A 20,798-nucleotide genomic window follows, 5' to 3' on the forward strand; every position below is an offset into this window, starting at 1 on the left:
GGTGGAGCACTTCTTAGAAATTGTTGAAAGAAATAGTAAAAAAAAGACGAGTACTGGGGTATTATGTCATCAAGACAATAAAAGGGCAAAACGCTTATTTTACTCAATTTTGGAAGACAAGTCAAAGGTTAACAAGATGTTTTAAGTACGAAGCAATTTAGCGGAATGAAAGGGCCAAGACTAGTAAAGTTTACTCCTTCAACTAATTTTGAACTCTATTTATAAAATTAAAGAGTCCATTTTTCAAAATTATACTGGAGATGTACATGCTTTCAAAGAGGACATTCCTCAAGTTATAAAGACATCCGATTTTGGTCCTTGTTGGTGTTAGAATAGAATACAATTTTGAAGTGACAATTAAGATGTCTATTTGTAAAATGGGAATTTGAACTTTAAGTCAATGGGTTAAAGTGGTATATGAGTGAGGGGGTAAGTGGGTACACAGGTCACGTACTTCCTCGCTGGGGTGAACGTGACGTCAATGTAAGTGGTCAGTCCTTTGATAGGGAGTACAGTACTGAAGTGATAAGTGCTCAAGCGTTGTTATCTCATTTGTCAGTGTGTCTATTAAACATGGCTAAGGGGAAATTGCTCTTGTGAAGTACTGTTACAAAGAGATATATATTTGCAAATCTATACTAATAAATAAAATTGGAGTGTCTGTCTGTAATTTCGAAATAACTACCGCATATTAAGGTCATATGGTTATTTGAACGATACTATAACCGAATTACACGTTTTTAAAATTTTTGTCTGTCTGTCTGTCTGTCTGTCTGTTTGAAAAGGCTAATCTTGGGAACGGCTGAACCGATTTTGACGGGATTTTCACAGACAAGTAGAAAATTGACCAGGGAGTAACATAGGCTACTTTTTTAACCGACTTTCAAAAAGGGAGTTGTGTTTTTCTACCTATGTACACCGAAATCTCCGAGATTTCTGAACCGATTTGCGTCATTTCTTTTTTAATCGATAGAGGAACTTTGCAACATTGTTTCATAAAAAATTTGGAGTCCAACTCCTCAATCCTGATGCTGCAGGGGATCTGACCAATCCACGCGGGCGAAGCTGCGGGCATCAGCTAGTAATAGAATAAGCCCCATATTGAACAATCTTCAAAAAGGTCTAAATATGAATTATGAACGTGTTTTGAAACTCGAGGTTTTGCACATAAACAATCACTTTCTGCACACTTTGGTTTCTAACGTATCAGGTGCGACAACCTCCCTTTTTTGAAAGCTTTTTGTCGTATTTTCGATCCGTCATAGCTATGTAAACATACCAGACCATGCCCGCGACTTCTTCCGTGTGGATCTAGGTTTTTAAAAATCCCGTGGGAACTTTTTGATATTCTGTGATAAAAAGTTACCTTTGTTCTTTCCCGGGAAGTAAGCTAACTCTGTTCCCATAAAAATCTGTTCAAGTGTTGCTGCCGTGAAAAGCTAGCAGACAGACATACAGACAGACACACTTTCATTTATAATATTATATTAGTTTGGGGGTGGGTGGGTGTTTTATGTCCATAAAGAATAGTTTGTATGACTATCACGAAATTGTATTATTGTGTGGCCATTTCGTGATTGTCGCACAAATTATTTCTTATGGCCTTACATGTTATGTTATGTAATAATTCTACGAACATTAAACGTCCTAGGTATACTTTATACTAAGAAATATAATAGAGTTTGTATGTATAGGTAGATGTTATTTAGTAGATCATTTGTTATTTATTGTTATAAATTTGGTACAGTCATGAGCATTTAAGAGCTTCTTTGAACTTGGAACAGGCCCCATGGGCTCCTAACTTTTTAACAGTGAGACATTACATACTTGTGAGTCCTAGCAACCAACTTTACAGGAAATATTTTTGGTGGTATTGAACAATAAAGCAAAATTAAGCACGATTAAGGAAAACATAATAAGGAAATCCGCATACCTGAGAGTTCTCCATAATGTTCTCAAAGGCGAGTGAATTATACCAACGACTTCACTGGCGTGGTAGATTAAAACCTTTTTAGCTTAAGAAAAGATCCGTTAGTAGTTGTGAGCTGGCGTTAGGTTGTGATAATGATGGTGATGATAATCATCTTACCTTCAACACCAGGCCTCTCACAAACGTAGTAGTTATGCTCATGACAGCTCCTGTCGTTCCACAGGAAGGTGGGATGCGCTGGGCGGGGAGGCAGCTCTCTCCGAGCCTCCACGCAGTCCTGGCCTGAGGTGCCGTCGTCATTCGGCTGCCCAGCGTGCTTCCGCCAACCGGGAAACCAATCTGGTGGACAAAAGAATAATAATTTAAAAAGTCCTAAAAGGCCCGCAAAGCGACGGCGGTACCTCTGGTGCTGCAAATGTTCATAGGTGGCGGTAATCACTTAACGCCAGGTGACCCGCCTGCTTGTTTGCTCGCTTTTGTATATAAAAAAAAGTTTTCAAAAAACCCTGATTGCGGTTTGCAGTGCATCTTTTCACATTAAGGTGCATAAAATCCGCCATTTCGATTTTTTTACAATTTTATGTACCTACAACAGTAGGTATAACAGATCAAGAAGAATCTACTGCCGTATCTTTTATTGTAATCGGACATACATACATAAAGATCAAACACATTTTATGCTTTGCCACAAGACAGTCGGGTAAACTTAGCTAGGTTAAAGTCATAGGAAGCTCTTTTTTCGCAAAAAAACATGAAAAAAATTACGCACTTTGCAAAAATGGGTTACAACTTTTATAAAGACTCTTGATGTTGAAATTATATTAAAACGTCACAGAACATAATGGCTGTACCGACTCAAAATGAAACACAAAGGCATCTGGACTAAAGGAAAGAATGGTTCAAACTGAAATAGATTATAATTTATGCAATAACATGAATAAAAGATGTGTCACTATAACCGTTTCTATGAAGTATGCAAATATACGTTCATTAAAGTCTTTAATAAGATGGAATAAACATTATACAAATTTTTTGCGGTTTCTTTTTCCCACAAAGTTATTACTAACATTAGTTTATAAGAATGAAAAGTGTCTACTAACAAATTGTGGCCTAGTTGCTATAAATAAAGATTTATTTCATAGTACAGGTACAGCTGTGTTGATTCTGCTAAAGTAAGTACAAACGTAACCGATACGACCGCTCAAGGCGATGTAAACAAGTTCTTCGCACTAAGTGTCATATCAGTTATCATTTCACTTTTGCCAAGTTATATTTGCCTGAAACAATCGTTAGCTTAGTGGCTAAGACAACGGACTTTGCTAACCAACTTTGAAAAAGATTTCTTAACCTAATCTAACCAAAAATTCCTAAATTAACTAAATAAGTCCTTATTTAATAAAGACTCGTTAAAAGTTAGAGCATCAGACTAACTCAGAAAATTGAGTGCGAAAATTTGGCTAAAACTTGCCACGAATTTACATAATAAATATGAAAAAGCTCGCTTCGAAATTCCGGGAACATGTAGTGTAATGATGTTATGCTAATTATTTTTAACCCCCGACCCAAAAAGAGGGGTGTTATAAGTTTGACGTGTGTATCTGTGTATCTGTGTGTCTGTGTATCTGTGTATCTGTGTATCTGTGTATCTGTCTGTGGCATCGTAGCGCCTAAACGAATGAACCGATTTTAATTTAGTTTTTTTTGTTTGAAAGGTGGCTTGATCGAGAGTGTTCTTAGCTATAATCTAAAAAAATTGGTTCAGCCGTTTAAGAGTTATCAGCTCTTTTCTAGTTTTCTTGTAGAAAAGAAGGTAAGATAACCGTTAGGTTCATAATATTATGTCAATAGACAAATGTCAAGCTGTCAAGATGGACGTTGCCTAAATACATAATTATTTATTTGAAAATGATGTTTTGGAAAACTCAAATACTTTGGATCGTCGGGGGTGTTATAAATTTTTAATTTACACTTGTGATAAACTTCTTTCTTATTTTGGAGTTAATTTTGAAACTAGATTTACTTACAAAAAGTGAATGAAAGGGAGTAGGTAATTTTGGGGTGATTGCTTCTATGGATGGATTAGTTACTGAATAGAATAGTTTTCACTTTTCACACGATTGCCCAAAAAAGGAGTGTAATATTTTTAGATCCTTTATGTCACTTTTTCTACACATTCACCATAACTTCTGAACGCCTGAACAGATTTGAATGTATGGGGTATTCTTAGATACATCATCATCATAGTAACTAGAAAAGAGCTGATAACTTTCAAACGGCTGAACCGATTTTTTTGGATTATAGCTAAGAACACTCTCGATCAAGCCACCTTTCAAACAAAAAAAAAACTAAATTAAACTCGGTTCATTAGTTTAGGAGTTACGATGCCACACACAAATGCACAGATACACACGTCAAACTTACGAGTATAACACCCCTCTTTTTGGGTCGGGGGTTAATAACTTTCAAAATGGCCGCCATGAAAGTTAAAAAAATCATAAAATGTTATTTCTTGTACAACGTTACGGAACCCTTCGTGTGCGAGCCCGACTCGTATTTGACTGATTTTTATAAGTACTTTTCAAAAATTGCAATGATTAAAACCTCATGATGGAGATGAATTTTTTTTTTTTTTGAAAAGATTTAAAAGGTTTTTTACTCCGAATTTTATAGCATTTCATTATAAAACACTTCACTTATCGACCTCATATTGAAGAAACTAGGTCACACAACACTCAGGATAGGACTTGTGTACCTACTCGTAATAGAAACCTCTAAACCGTTGATAAATCCAATAGGATCTCGAGATCTGACCATTGGACCGTAAAGGCTCGACATAGCTAACAGTAAGCTAATGTTTATTGAGGAAACCAACCAACGATATTTAAATATTGATGTATATTGACAGATAGGACAAAACCATAACTTTTAATTCAAGAACGAGTAGATTTTTTGTTTGTTTTTGCTTGTAACTTGACAATAAAGTGTAGCGTAGGTCATAAATGCCTTTAAAGCCTTATTCATTATTTATTAACCCCCGACCCAAAAAGAGGGGTGCTATAAGTTTGACGTGTGTATCTGTGTATCTGTCTGTGGCATCGTAGCTCCTAAACTAATGAACCGATTTTAATTTAGTTTTTTTCGTTTGAAAGATGGCTTGATCGAGAGTTTTCTTAGCTATAATCTATTTATTTTATTTTATTTATTGTATTTACATAATTCTTACAACTATTTACATTGTATTCTTCTAAGAAAATCTGTTCAGCCGTTTGAAAGTTATCAGCTCTTTTCTAGTTACTGTAACCTTCACTTATCGGGGGTGGTTTTAATTTACACTTGTTAGTTATCACAAAAAAAGCGGCTTTTAAACAGATATGACATTTCATAAACATCATCGCCGGCCCATTTCTGAACATGAGTTTCCTCTCAGAACGAGAAGGGCTTAGGTCATAGTTCACCACGCTGTAGATTGACAGAATTTACACAGTCTTGAGAACATCATGGAGTACTCTCAGATTCACTCAGTGATATTAAATTCATAGAGAGAGATCTGAAAAGTTAGAGGTGCGTGCCTGGGATCGAACTTCGGACATCTCGAATTGATGGTCAACGTCTTATCTAATAGACTATCACCTCTAATTGATATATTGTTTCAATTTTTATGATAATATTTGAAATATCCTCTCTAATTTTAGGTAAATCTCTATGTATGTAATAAATCAGGCCTGTCGCCAGCCGGGCTAGACTCGGCCTTTGTGATAAATAATGAATATGGCCAATTTTTCTAATTGCGTGTCCTTTATTTGAACTTATCTGCTTCTAAGTAGACGGTTTCTATAGTGTAATCTAATATCGTACCTACTCTACGTATCAGTGTCTTCTTTGTGGAGCTAATAATAATTGAAGAGAAGATAATATTAGTACATTCAGTTGTGTGACAAATATTTATAGTATTTGGCTTTAACAGGGCTCTCTCCGTCACTCGTTTCATACAATCGTAGTTCCAATTTCATTTGAATATTAAGCAACCAAAGTCCATGAAATTTTGCAGACATATTCTAGAAACTAATATCTGTGTCTGTGGTGTTTTAGATTTTTCTAACAATATGTAGTTTTAAAATTACAGGCGCTCAAAGATTTGTATGAAAATTTCTAAGACCGCGTAACTTTGAAACCGAATATTTTAACAGAAATCTGGAAAACCACAGACATAGAGTTTCTCGAATATGTCTGCAAAATTTCATGGACTTTGGTTGCTTAATATTCAAATGAAATTGGAACTACGATTGTATGAAACGAGTGACGGAGAGAGCCCTCTTAACTTCAATATATTCGTTTGCCTTTGTTAGCTTTTATTTGGCCTTTTATTTTTTAGCTACCTACATATCTAGGAGTTTATAATAGAAGTGGGGAAGAATTAGATGATACAAGGTCGTAGAATGAAGTTTAATATTTGATAAGTTTTGGGGTTAAGCGTTGATAGCCCATTAGTTAAGAAGTCATCTTCGTATTCCGAGGAGTCTGGGATACGATCTCGGGCAAACGCCTCTAAGTTTTCAGGGTTAAGATCATTTTAACCACTTAACGGTTGGTAGACATCGTGTGGAAACTTGTTGCCTTAGATCAGTAATGTTCTCTCAGGGGTTTTTTTTTTTTCACTATAGGCAAGCGCTTGGCCACAATCACACCTGATGGAAAGTGATAATGTGGTCTAAGATGGGTCGCGTTTACCTAGAAGGTGCCTATTCACTCTTGTTTTAAAGATACCCGCATTGTAATTGGTAGGTGTGTGAAATCTACCAATCCGCACTTGAATAGCATTCTAGAAGTATGGCCTAAATCCTTCTGTCTGTCCTAAAGTCTGAGACCTATACCTACCCATTAGGCGGCCCAGCAATGGGTTGAGATGATGGTAATGACTGTAAAGACAATGTGGTGACTATAAAGACTAGATACCATCTTAGAGAAGATTGGAAGGGAACTTACGTGCGTAAGAAAAAGGAAGGTTGTCGGACCATCGGAACTCCCCCTCGTGAACTGCATCCGTTGCTCCTATCCAGTAGACATCTTCGATTCCAGCGCCAGGTCTGTGAAAGGAACACACTTTATCGCTGCTACATTGCGAGGAGTGCAATCACCTCTGATTGGTTGACACTCTCTCACCATTGGCTAAAATGCATAGCAACATAAAATCAGCCAATCACAACAATTGCGATTGTAACAATGTGATAATCATATTCCTTCTCCTACCGGCTAGGTGGAGCGATGGACATTAACTCATCTTCTTCGATTGGATCCCAAAGGCCGAGGATCGGCAAAGTTGTCGCTACTCAAAAGATACCTATATTATGTCCAGTAGTGGATGCATATTGACTGTTTTTGATGACGATGATAGTCATTCTTTCGTGCTAAGTTGATAAAATGTCGGGAATATTTGTATTTGAAAAGGACATATTTTGACTAGTTTTTTTTTCCTAGAAACTTATAACTAAAATAAGTTTCCCAATTATTATTCTGATGTTGACATCTGGCAAGATAGTTTGCTAGCTACAGAATTTAATAAAATACTAATGAAGTAAACAAAGCTCGTAACTTCAACTAATTTCAAAAGTTAGTCGATTTTAATTTTTAATTAAAATTTAGTTTTACAGTAGCTTAGTGACTGTGTAATATGTTTTGAGAATAGCAATCGCTGCGTCACTCGCTCGGTACTATTATTGAAGTTTCGCTCTCATTTGAATATTAACCAATCCAACTCAATGGATTTTTTTAGATATGTTTGAGGAACGAATGCCTATGTATGCCTGTGGTTTCCAGATTTCCATTAAAATATTCAGGTTCAAAGTTAAACGGTCTCAAGAATTTACAAAAATCTTTAAACTCGTGTAAGTTTAAAACTAGTTATTTTTACGGAAATGTAGCACACTCTAGACATAAATATTAGTTTCTAGAACGTATCTACAAAATTAATCGATTTTGATTAGTTAAATCAAAAGATGAATGTTTATGGAATATTTAAATGAGAACCAACCTATATTTTTTTTTTTTAAAGAATATTAGCCATTTCTAAATGACTAATATTCCCCTTTCCTCTCCAACTAAGCGTCAGGCTTGTGCTAGGAGTAGGTACGACAATAGTGCAACGGGCGGGGTTTGAACCGTCGACCTTTCGGTTTTCAGTTCACTCCTTTACCGGTTGAGCTATTGAGGCTCTATTTTTGTATGGAGCGAGTGAAGGGAAGACCCCTGTTAAAACTTACGCGTGTATAAGTAGTTGGTCCATAATTTGTTGTTGACGCTCGTTCAGTATGCTTGCCAGATGGCCGCCCATTCTGACACATTCCACCTCCGCTGGCCTCCAAGCCTTCTTCCCTTCTCTTACAGCTGTTATACAAAAATCCCCTGAAATCACCCATCCATATTCACAGTGCCCAATTATGTCTTCCACTGGTTTATCCATCCACCAGACTTTCAACCACATGGCGGACGAATTCCTCTTCGCCAATATACTAATATTTAATCTAACAGAGTTTCTCTCGGAAATTATTTGAACACTACGCAATGGATCACCAGGTTGCGAGCAATGCTTCCACCTAGAGTCTCCGTCAACTAAATTTAATTCCATCCCTTTGCAAAATGTGTGGGAATCTTCGTGAATTATATTAGAACTATCAGTGTTTTTGAGCCCATTTCCTGTGCCCATTTGGAGGCGTAAGGCTACCCTATTTCCGTAGGGCAAATGGATTTTGTAGGAGCAGAACAGTTTTGTGGTTGGTCCGACTTCGAACGAGCCGTTTCTTCCCGTCAAGAGAACATCGTGACAATGGTCAACTAGACGGTAGGTCGCGGCGAACGTAGGTCGGCCGTGGAGTTCTATTTCTGGATTGCTTGACGATTGGTAGATGTATCTTCTGTTTGGTGGCGTTATTTGTTCCAGCTTTCCGCATAATGTCGGGGAGTTTGGGGCGAACTTTATGGAGCCGCTGGAGCATGGTACGTTGAGTTTGTGGAGGTCGACGAGGAGGGCGTAGTTGAGTGAGGGGGGAGGGAAGAGCAGGCGGCAGTTGTGTGTCCTGGGCAGGTGACCGGAATGCACGCGTCCCGATCGCGACGCTCTTACGTGTATTGCACAATCTGGAACAAATGAAACGATATGGATTTTTTTGCAAAATGAATCATTGATAGTAAAAAATCGGTCAAGAGCGAGTTGGACACGAACGCGAAGGATTCCGTAACATTGAACAAGAACTTTAATTTATTTTTATTTTCGTGGCGGCCATTTTGAATTTTTCACTATTTATTGTTATAGCGGCAATAGAAATACATAATTATTCTGCGAAACATTCAACTCTCAATATATTACGGTTCACGAAATACAGCCCTCTGACAGATAGCCGGATTTACAGCGGAGGCTTAGTTTAGTAATAGGTTCCCGTTGGCACCTTTCGAGTATGGAACCCTAAAAAAGACTTATGCTATGCAACAATGATTACATATGCAGCTATACAACCACTGTACAAACATTCTGACTCTCGACAAAGTAACTGGATGAAGTGAAGTGAAACAGTGATCAGTATTAGTCAAGAGAGTTTAGTTCTATATTCCGTAGTTTATATTCCGACTGACGTTGTTGTACTACAATAAACTTCTCTGTAGTACAACTGCATAATTCTAGAATATTCCGTTTCCTTTCCTTTGAATTTCTGTACGTAATACACAGAAATATAGCAGTAGTATGACGTCTCTACGTACCTTTCTAAGTGACGTGGAAATCATACTTACCACCCTAGTATTTCACTCACTATAAAGGCCTGGATATATATTACACGTGTCGGTAAATGCCGCCTTACTAAACACGTAGACAATACTGATTCGGATACAATTAAAAAAAATATACAAGGAATTTCATTGACCTACGGTAAGAAGAATATACAACAAGAAATTGTTTTGGCCAATGCAAACAGACGGGGTAGAGGGGAAGTATGATAACAACTTTAAGTTAGTCTAATGGACTTTGAAATATGGTTGAACAACTCTTATTGATAAGAACTGAAAGTTAACCTAATGGACTTTGAAATATGGTAGAAATTGGTAAGTATACTGAAAACAAAAAAAAAAAACCGGCCAAATGCGATTCAGACTCGCGCACCGAGGGTTTCGTACTCGGGTAATTTTTTCGACATTTTGCACGATAAATCAAAAACCATTATGCATAAAAATAAATGAAATATGTTTAAGAATATGCAGGTAAAGCCCTTTTATATGATACCCTACTTGGTATAGTTATCTTTAGAAGTCTCTACAAGAGACCTATATCCAGCAGTGGACGTATACCGGTTTAGCCGTTTCGCGTTGCATATGCCTAAACCCTAATTCATAAAGAGCTTTGCAACATAGGTACGGTGCACAGGTTTCTTGGCTGCTTTGAACGCGCACAAAGCACAAAGCACTTTGCATGCTGCAACAACCTGATGACATTCCTAAAGCCTTGACGCTACATCACTACTCTGTATACTATCTGTTACTAGCTTTGCACTAGTGTGCAAAGACAAATAATAGACAATATATATTTTTTTTAAATTTACAGACTTAAGTAGCGCTTGGCTGCAATCAAATCTGCTAGGAAGTAATGATGCAGTCTAAGACGGAGCGCGCTTGCCTAGAAGTTGCCTAGTTGCGGAGGCCGGAAGGGCCTACCATATCCTAGCGGTTCGGATTAGAAACGGGGAAGCAAATCGCTTCGTACTATGTAGGACACTAGCTTTTCCCTGCGAGTTTATCCATATCATTATTAGTTCTAGAGATTACATAGACCTCTAAGATTACCTCGTTTTAAATTTTTTCAATCCAAACACAAGTTAACCCTTGACTGTTATCTCACCTGGTGGTAAGTGGTGATGCAGTCTAAGAAAAGAGTGGGCTAATCTGGAACGGGTATGGCAGTTTTTATCAAACCTACACCCATACATCAACATCTAAGATGGGACGCGCACGTAGACATGCTGACTAATAAAGTCCGAAGTTTGAGCTATATATACAATGATCTAAGAAATATTATGAGTGTCAACCTACTCTTAACAGTGTATTGCTCTTTAACTCAGTCGTTAATATTGTATGGCATCATAGCATGGGGTTCATGTGGATCAACTTTATTAGACAAACTCAATAAGGCTCAAAAACTCAATCTCAAAATTATTTTAAGAAAAAATCGACGATTCCCTACAGAAGAACTATTTAAACTGAGTAAAGTACTAACACCAAGAAAAATATACATATGGCAACTAACAATGTATATGGCAAAATATATAGACGACTTTACGTTTGAGCAAACTCCCAGTCACCTCAGGCAAAGGCAACAAAGATGTTCAGTTCCCCGACGAACATCTGGATTTACGAGTAGACATTTTACAGCTGCGGCGCCAAAACTGTTTAATAATCTTCCTTTGGAGATATCCAAACTGCTTTTATATGCCCAGCGTAATTCCTTAAAGAGAAAACTAAAAATCTATATAAAGAAATTTTTGCTAGAATCCGGTTTTTAACCCCCGACCCAAAAATAGGGGTGTTATAAGTTTGACGTGTGTATCTGTGTGTCTGTGTATCTGTGTATCTGTGTATCTGTCTGTGGCATCGTAGCGCCTAAACGAATGAACCGATTTTAATTTAGTTTTTTTTGTTTGAAAGGTGGCTTGATCGAGAGTGTTCTTAGCTATAATCTAAAAAAATTGGTTCAGCCGTTTAAGAGTTATCAGCTCTTTTCTAGTTTTCTTGTAGAAAAGAAGGTTAGATAACCGTTAGGTTCATAATATTATGTCAATAGACAAATGTCAAGCTGTCAAGATGGACGTTGCCTAGATACATAATTATTTATTTGAAAATGATGTTTTGGAAAATTCAAATACTTTGGATCGTCGGGGGTGTTATAAATTTTTAATTTACACTTGTGAAAGTTTTAAATGCCTTTATGACAAGATCTGTTGAAACTCAATGCTATAATCTAAACTTTATCCTATCCTATCTTTATATATTTTTTGAAATATTATTATATAAACACTGTTGCACAAAAAAAAAAATTTATTTTTTTATTCTTTTGTTTGTAAAAAATGGAAATATAGGCTTAACTCTTTTTTTTTTTTTTTTTTTAAATCGTAAAATCATAAAATAAATTAATCTTTTTTTCTTTTTTGTCAGCCCTAGCACAGACTACGGTCTATTTGGGCTGCAAAATTCCAAACACCAGTCTGTTTTTTATCTAGTGCTTTGGTCTATAAAAAATGGTGAAAAATGTTTCTCTTTAAATTAAGTCTATTACTAAATAAATAAAAATAAATAAAAAAAAAAAAATTTGGTTCCTCCACGGCTTCGTACCGGAACGCTAAGTCGCTTGACGGCCTGATTTGGTAACCACGAGTATCTGGGTAACTATGATCACTATCATTATATTATTACGAGTATGTAATTCAGTATTGTATGAAACTTCTTAACAGGGCTCTCTCCGTCACTCGTTTCATACAATCGTAGTTCCAATTTCATTTGAATATTAAGCAACCAAAGTCCATGAAATTTTGCAGACATATTCTAGAAACTAATATCTGTGTCTGTGGTGTTTTAGATTTTTCTAAAAATATGTAGTTTAAAAATTACAGGGGCTCAAAGATTTGTATGAAAATTTTTAAGAACGCGTAACTTTGAAACCGAATATTTTAACAGAAATCTGGAAAACCACAGGCATAGATATTAGTTTCTAGAATATGTCTGCAAAATTTCATGGACTTTAGTTGCTTAGTATTCAAATGAAATTGGAACTACGATTGTATGAAACGAGTGACGGAGAGAGCCCTCTTAAGGGCAGAAACTAAAGTTTGCATACGGAAGCTGTACAAAAAAGTTTACCCTACCAGTAAGCTTTTATATAAAGCCGCAGGCAAAAGCTATAATGTACTGTAAGTTAGTATGTACTTTGTAACTAAGAATCCGGTTTTGTGAAGTTATGGGGCCCTTAGGGAATAGTTCGCAAGTAAAGACGAAACAAAGGGGCCTTCAGAGATTTTCCTGTTACACGTCTTACAAGTTCAACTTTATCTGCCTTCCTACGTCTTATACTTGAACAACCAGATAACTTAGCTATACTTAATCCAAAACGAAGTTTTTGGTATAATCATGCTACAGGTAGGTAGGTAGGTAAGGTCTCGCGTACTACAACTGTAGAATATTTCGTCGAAATAAGCAAGCAACATTTTACGTATAAAATGTTTTCTTATTTCGACCCGAAACCCGGATATCGAGTCCCGAATATCCCGAACTCCCATTGAGTGTATCCGGTAATACACTCATAGATTCAACTGTGACCTTAAAACTACGGCAAGTAGAAAATGTCCTTGACCCTTTATACTTCACTACCCATATTATACGTGCAAAATGATTTGTTTTGTTTAATAACTCTTTAAAAAACCCCCGACGCAAAAACTTCTATAAGAAAACTAGAAAAGAGCTAATAACTTTCAAACGGCTGCACCGATTTTCTTTGATTATAGCTACACTCTCGATCAAGCCACCTTTCAAACAAAAAAACTAAATTAAAATCGGTTCATTCGTTTAGGAGCTATGATGCCACAGACAGATACACAGATGCACAGATACACAGATACACACGTCAAACTTATAACACCCCTCTTTTTGGGTGGGGGTTAATAATCACGCCGCAACGGATCGACATGTATCGATATAGTTAAAGACCTGGACAGTGACATAGGTTTAGCTTAGTATACATAGCTTTTCATATCGGAAAATGAAAGAGTTCGCATGGGATTTTTAAAACTTTAATGCATGCGGACGACGGATGAGATCTGCCACCCTAAAACTACGATAGATACCAAATATCCTTGACCTATAATACTTAGTTAATAAATAACGAATTTTATCAAGTCGAAATAAACTACAATTTTTACGTATAAAGCCTAAACCCGGATATTGAATTCCGAACCCCCGCGGACCGTATCCGGTTACGATAACACTCGTATATTTATGTAACGAGAAATAAATTCCCCATTCGAAAACAAAAATACCGTTATCATGTTAACGGTATTTCTGCTTTGGTCGTATTCAATACTATTTTATATGAGGCGATAGTTTTGTGGTCAAGACTTCGGCATTCTATAATAAGAAAAATTAAAGAGGGCCTAAATATGTCAATTTGGGATGCATCCCAAAAATTGACATCGGCAACTTTTTATCCCGGAAAAGGAAAGAGTTCCCATAGAATTTTGAAAAAAACCTAAATCCACGCAGACGAGGTCGAGGGCATCATCTAGTATCATAATTATCTCAAGAAAACGTCAATATTTGAAGGGGTCACGACCTTCAATAATGAGAAATAAGTGTCAGAAAAGAGCTAAAGATTGATTACGACTTAGCAAATATTAATGATTAAGTTTATTAAATAGCTCTATAACATCCAAGGAAAGTGAATCATTAAGTTTATGAGAAGCGTCCATTAGCTAAACACTGTTATTGTTTCAGCTCTACAATATCATTTTTGTATTAACACTGGCGTTAATGGATTTAAAGGTCAAAAGCCAAGTCCACCCTAAAGGCTTCCACAAAGCGCGGTGTCATCTTCCTCGAACGAATTCATGTTTTTGCTCATATTCATATTCATATTTTTTATTTTGCGTTTCACATGTAGGTGTACATTACACATGAGATGGAGGTGCGTTTTAAAATCCGTAAATTTTTCGTATAAATCAATCAAAATCCGGTGCGGAATTCATTCCGCGCGCGCTTTTATGTAGTTCTATAGTTTTTAGAATTTGCGGAAAAAAAACGTACGGAAAACCTTGGTGTGCGTTAGCTCTACAAGACCTAGCGGCTTGAGCTGTAATATAATAATAATATGTCAGTCAGTTTATCCTTACTATACGGGTGCATAACTGCCCCCTTGGTCTAGTGGGTAGCATGTTCAACTGCAGATGACGAAGTCCTGGGTTCAATTCCCGGGTTGGAGCAAAAAAACTTGGATCAGGGGGCACGGCAGTGCCCCCGCCAAGACGAGCCAAACGGCGGCCGGGGCGCTACGTACCTTTTTCTCGAAGTGTTTCGCCGTATTTTCGACCCGTCATAACTTCGGTCTGGATGACGCTAGAAAGCTGAAATTTTCAGTATAAGGTGTCCTCACCAAATTTACCAAATATACCAAGTATCAAATATCTAGCTTTTATGGTTACAGATTTATTGATACCTAAAATACGCCGATTTCGTCCCTCACTGATGATCATCAAAACCTCTACTCAAAACCTCTAAGGTACTTCCCGAAGTCCTAGAAGACTGAATTTTGGTATGTAGACTAGAAATTGACTACAAACTACAGGAAAATTAAGAAATTGGAAATGCCCCCCCTCTACGCCTCTTAAGGGTGAAGCAAATCTGTAAATTCTGTCGCTAGAATGCTGATATTTTCAGGATAAGATGTCCTTGGCAGATTTATTAAACGCATTGAGTATCAATTGTCTAGCTTTTATAGTTTCAGATTTATTGACAGTCAAAACTTCTAGTCTGTAATTCTAGGGTACTTCCCGAAGTCCTAGAAGACTGAAATTTGGTGTGTACACTATAAATTGCATACAAACTACAGGAAAATTAAGAAATTCAAAATTTTCCCCCTCCACTCCCACGTATGGGGGAAGCAAATTATTTATAAAGTCTATCGCTAAGAATGCTGATATTTTCAGGATAATATGTCCTTGACAGACTTATCAAACTTACCAAGTATCAATTGTCTACCTGTTATGGTTTCAGATTTATTGCCATTCAAAACCCCTTTAGTCAAAAGTTCTAAAGTACTTCCCTAAGTCCTAGAAGACTGAAATTTGTTATGTAGGCTAGGGATTTCATTCAAACAACAGGAAAATAAACTTTTCCCAGTCTGTACATTTAAAAAATGTGTTTCCTGAACTCCTAAAGGACTAAAATTTGATATATCTGCTTTAAAATTGAGTTGCAAGATTCCACTCAAACAAACATAGTTACATACATTGCAAGTGGAATAAAAGCTTTTAAAAAAAGAGGTAACGATAGAGAGCGGGCCATGAAAATGATGTAGGTACCTACAAAAAATAGATCCAAAAAAAAAATCTAGGGCACCTGCCAAAAAGAAATGAAATCCCACCAAAAACATTTCATGTAAAATATTGCCAAGACTCACAAGTTCATAATGCTTTCACTGTTAAAAAGTTATGAGATCTCTAGTAGAGCCAAGCCCCTAGCTGAGCTTAGAATTTCGCTGCCCATGGGACCTATCCCAAGTCCAAAGTATATAGCTCTTAAATGCTCTTGAGTATATCACATTTATAACAATAAAGAACAAATAACTCTACTTACAAGCTCTGATTCTACAAACCCTAAATCTTGGTTAAAAAAGTACGGCTTGGCCGTTTAATGTTCGTAAAACTATTACATGACATAACATATTATATTAAGGTCATAAGGAATAGTTTGTTCGACAATTACTAATTTGTATTATACTTCATGATTGTCGCACAAGCTATTCCGGGCTTAAATATCATATCAGATAAAAGTACCACGAACATTAAACGGCCAAGCCGTCCTTTTTTAACCAAGATTTAGGGTTTGTAAAATCAGAGCTTGTAAGTAGAGTTATTTGTTCTTTATTGTTATAAATGTGATATACTCAAGAGCATTTAAGAGCTATATACTTTGGACTTGGGATAGGTCCCATGGGCAGCGAAATTCTAAGCTCAGCTAGGGGCTTGGCTCTACTAGAGATCTCATAACTTTTTAACAGTGAAAGCATTATGAACTTGTGAGTCTTGGCAATATTTTACATGAAATGTTTTTGGTGGGTTGGATTTTTCTGTTACGAAATTCTGAATACCTACTCGCAAAGAGGTAGTAAATTGGCGGTGTTTTATGCCCATGCCTCGGAGAGCACGTAAATAAAGCCGTCGGACTAGTGCCTCTGACTAGTGATCTCTCTCCGGTCGTGTCGGATTTCCGTCCCATCGGGCTATGAGAGTGAGGGAATTGAGAGTGTACCTGTGCTTGCGCACACACTTGTGGACTATAATATCTCCCGCGCAGTTGGCTAATCTCTATGGAGACTCGGTCCGGAGGACATTATGCGGGTCCAGGTATATTATGAAGAGGAGCATCCATTAGCTTAATGTACAGGTATATTTGTACAGATATTTGATGTATATATAGCGCCGTGTTCTCTACCAGGGTAGTAATAAAAACAAAAGAAATGAACACTAAAAAAATATATATTATAATTCACAATTTTAAGTTACAATTTGTAAACGTCAACATGATACAACGGGCTAGATGCAACTAACGAATTACGCTACGTCGTTGCACGCGTAGCCTCTAAAATGATTACTCGCTAGTGCCTCTACATCACACCACCCCAAATTTTTATCTTAATAAAAATTAAACAAATACAAATTTCCGCAACCTTAATTTTATTTCACAATATTCGTTCTTTATTTTTCGACAACCCTAACAATGTTTCCGATCCGCTTACCCAACAAATCATAATTTAAACACGTCACCCAGTTACAGTGTTCCTTTGATTCGATGCATGGTACATCTCTTAACACATTATACTTGAGATGAGGTCACTAGAACTTGAGCGGGTGGCGACGGGGTCGCTGTGGCAAGTCCACTTACAATTGTTGCTATGCCCGCGCCATCCAGCCTACGTTGCACTCAACGCTTCGAATGTTTGTTACATTACATTTTACGTTTACACACTATCCAATAAATTATAACAATCGTCAACCACTCTAACACTCTCAATAATAAGGTTTAGTTATGACTTCTAATAAAAAATAATACATGAATAAAATAAAAAATAATATATGCGGATCGGGGCCATTTTACAATACTTATTGCTTAATTGCTAGTTGATACTCAAATTATTCTACTGATACCTAACGGGCGTTTTGCTGACTCTCCCACTCCGAGTAGTACGGATTGTATGAGTCGGCAAAACATCATCGTCACTAAATCTACATTTTTTCTTACATGTCGTTTCATCCGGCGTCTGTCGTGGATTTTTGATATCCAGGACAAAAGCCGGTTTTAACCTGTCAATTGAAATAAGTGCTTGTCTATTGGGTAACTGTACTAAGTATGCTTTTTCCAACCGCTTTATGACGTCATAGGGACCGTCATACGGTGGTTGTAGACACTTACGCATTACATCGTTTCTAACAAAAACTTTTTTACAGTCTTTTAAGGCAGGGTGTACAAAAATAGTCCGAGAGTCTCTGTGTGTCTCGGGTTTCGGTCTTAAATTACTAATTACCTGTTTCAACTGCTTTAGGTACTCCTCACCGTCCGTTATCTTACTATCCGATGGTTCGAAAAATTCTCCAGGGAGCCTCAGAGTTCGCCCAAAGGTTAATTCCGCGGCACTTACCCCTGTGTCACTGCGTGGTGCTGCACGTAGTCCCATCATAATGGTGTGCATTTCTTCAACCCACGATCTATTGTCCTTTAATCTCGCCATTAAGGCGGCCTTAAAACTACGATGCCATCGTTCGATCATGCCATTACTTTGTGGATGGTACGGTGTCGTCCTAAACTTATGAACCCCTAAATATTTCATTAACTGTCTAAAGAGACTGCTTTCAAATTGCTTTCCTTGATCTGAGCTCAAATTAATAAAACACCCATGTCTAGTAATCCATCCTTCATACACGAGTTTGGCTACTGTCTTCGCACAAATATCTTTAATTGGAAATGCTTCCGGCCAACCTGTTTCCCTATCAATCATTGTAAGACAATACCTGTAGCCTTCCTCTGAAATAGTGAATGGACCTGTAATGTCAATGTGTAAATGACACATTCTATCTACTTTTGCAAATTGCCCTAAAGGTGACATAGTGTGTCTGTGAACCTTTGCTTTTTGACACTCTATGCACGACCTAGCCCAAATACCTATATCTTTATTCATCCCAGGCCAAAAATAATTATTAGTTACCATTTTCCTTGTTGTTCTAATGCCAGGATGGCTGATGTTATGTATTGCTTCCAGCTGGATAAACCAGACCCTAGGTTGGTCGGTCCAAAACTCCGGGATCTTCGACGTGAGAGATATCGACGCTAGATACGTGTCTTCATCCTTCACTACTGTCGTAGGTTGCGCCATTTTTAAAGTTTTTTAGTTTTTCACTTCCTACGTGTTAATTTGAGTTGCCCTAGCTTACGTTACTTTACTTTATTTTAATTAAGAAAATTAACACGCGCTACCCTGGTAGTTCAAAGTCCGAGTCACCAATGTACAGGTATATTTGTACAGATATTTGATGTATATATAGCGCCGTGTTCTCTACCAGGGTAGTAATAAAAACAAAAGAAATGAACACTAAAAAAATATATATTATAATTCACAATTTTAAGTTACAATTTGTAAACGTCAACATGATACAACGGGCTAGATGCAACTAACGAATTACGCTACGTCGTTGCACGCGTAGCCTCTAAAATGATTACTCGCTAGTGCCTCTACACTTAACATTGTTATTCCAGCTCTTTAATGCCCCTTTTGTAATGTATATGGGTACCTACAGAGTACAGACGTTAATGGATTTAAAGGTCAAAAGTCATGTTAAGGTCGTGCTTTCTCATAGTTTAACCACCGCTATAGACGATGACATAACTCTCTAAAGGCTCCTGTACACATTGATCCAGAACGTTCGGCAAGTGTCGACCACTTCGTAAATCATCGTTATCATCATCTTCAATTGGCCTGGTGGGAGGCTTCGGCCGTGGCTAGTTACCACTCTACCGGCAAAGCCGTGCCGTTAAGCGATTTAGCGTTCCGGTATGATGCCGTGTAGAAACCAAGGGGGTATGGGTTTAATAAAAACTGCGATATCCCTTCTAGGTTAACCCGCTTCCATCTTAGACTGCATCACCACTTCCCACTATATGAGATTGCAGTTTAGGTTTAACTTGTATCTGAATGAAAAAAAAAAATCGATAGACGTCAACTGCTGGATACAGGCTTCTTGTAGTGAGTTCCTCCTTAATTATTACTTTATGCACATTTTTAACCCCCGACCCAAAAAGAGAGGTGTTATAAGTTTGACGTGTGTATCTGTGTATCTGTCTGTGACATCGTAGCTCCTAAACTAATGAACCGATTTTAATTTAGTTTTTTTATTTGAAAGGTGGCTTTATCGAGAGTGTCCTTATCTATAATTCAAGAAAATCGGTTCAGCCGTTTGAAAGATATCAGCTCTTTTCTAGTTACTGTATACTTCACTTGTCTGGGGTTTTAATTTTTTTTTTAAATTTGCACTTGTGATATAGAAATGAAAAATGCAACTATATTAAACAAAATTATATGGCCGACATTTCCAATTTGCGCATTGCACAGTTGAAGAGGTCCTCAATTTGAAGCGGGCGGTGGTACATAGAAGTAGTTGTAACTCGTAGAACTATCTGCTATTCTGTTGTGAGGTTTGTCAAGTGGTACAGTTATATCCGACTTTAATTGGATAAGATTGGATGGGATTGTGAAAACTTTGAAATTGTACACATTATATAGATACTAGATGATTAGATACCTATCCGAGATACCTATCCGAGATACCGATGTTTGGATGAATACTAGATGATTACATGATACCTGCTTATCCATGATAACGATGCTTGGATCCAGGTTTTGAAAATTTCGAGGGAACTCTTAGATTTTCCGAGATAAAAAGTAGCTTATGTGCAATGTGCATCTTCGGAATGCAAGCTATTTCATCCGCGTGTATCTATGTCTTCAAAAACTCCGAGAGAATTCTTTTTCCGGGATAAAAAGTAGCCTATATCCGTTTCCGGGATATAAGCTATCTCT

At 37.2% G+C, this 20,798-nt stretch overlaps 1 protein-coding gene across 3 annotated transcripts in view; it reads right to left on the minus strand.

The window, feature by feature from the left end:
• LOC123868397 overlaps positions 1 to 20,798 on the minus strand; it is a 228,674-nt gene that overhangs the window by 58,896 nt on the left and 148,980 nt on the right. For all 3 annotated transcript variants that reach the window (XM_045910908.1, XM_045910905.1, XM_045910904.1), the window contains exons 5-7: positions 8,188 to 9,061; positions 6,914 to 7,014; positions 2,090 to 2,269 (exon numbers count right to left, since the gene is read on the minus strand). In XM_045910908.1, the coding sequence (XP_045766864.1) occupies positions 2,090 to 2,269; positions 6,914 to 7,014; positions 8,188 to 9,061 (1,155 nt within the window). The remainder of the gene's footprint in view (positions 1 to 2,089; positions 2,270 to 6,913; positions 7,015 to 8,187; positions 9,062 to 20,798) is intronic.

This window comes from Maniola jurtina, chromosome 9 (genome assembly GCF_905333055.1).
Source record: "Maniola jurtina chromosome 9, ilManJurt1.1, whole genome shotgun sequence".
Taxonomy (NCBI): Eukaryota; Metazoa; Arthropoda; class Insecta; order Lepidoptera; family Nymphalidae; genus Maniola; species Maniola jurtina.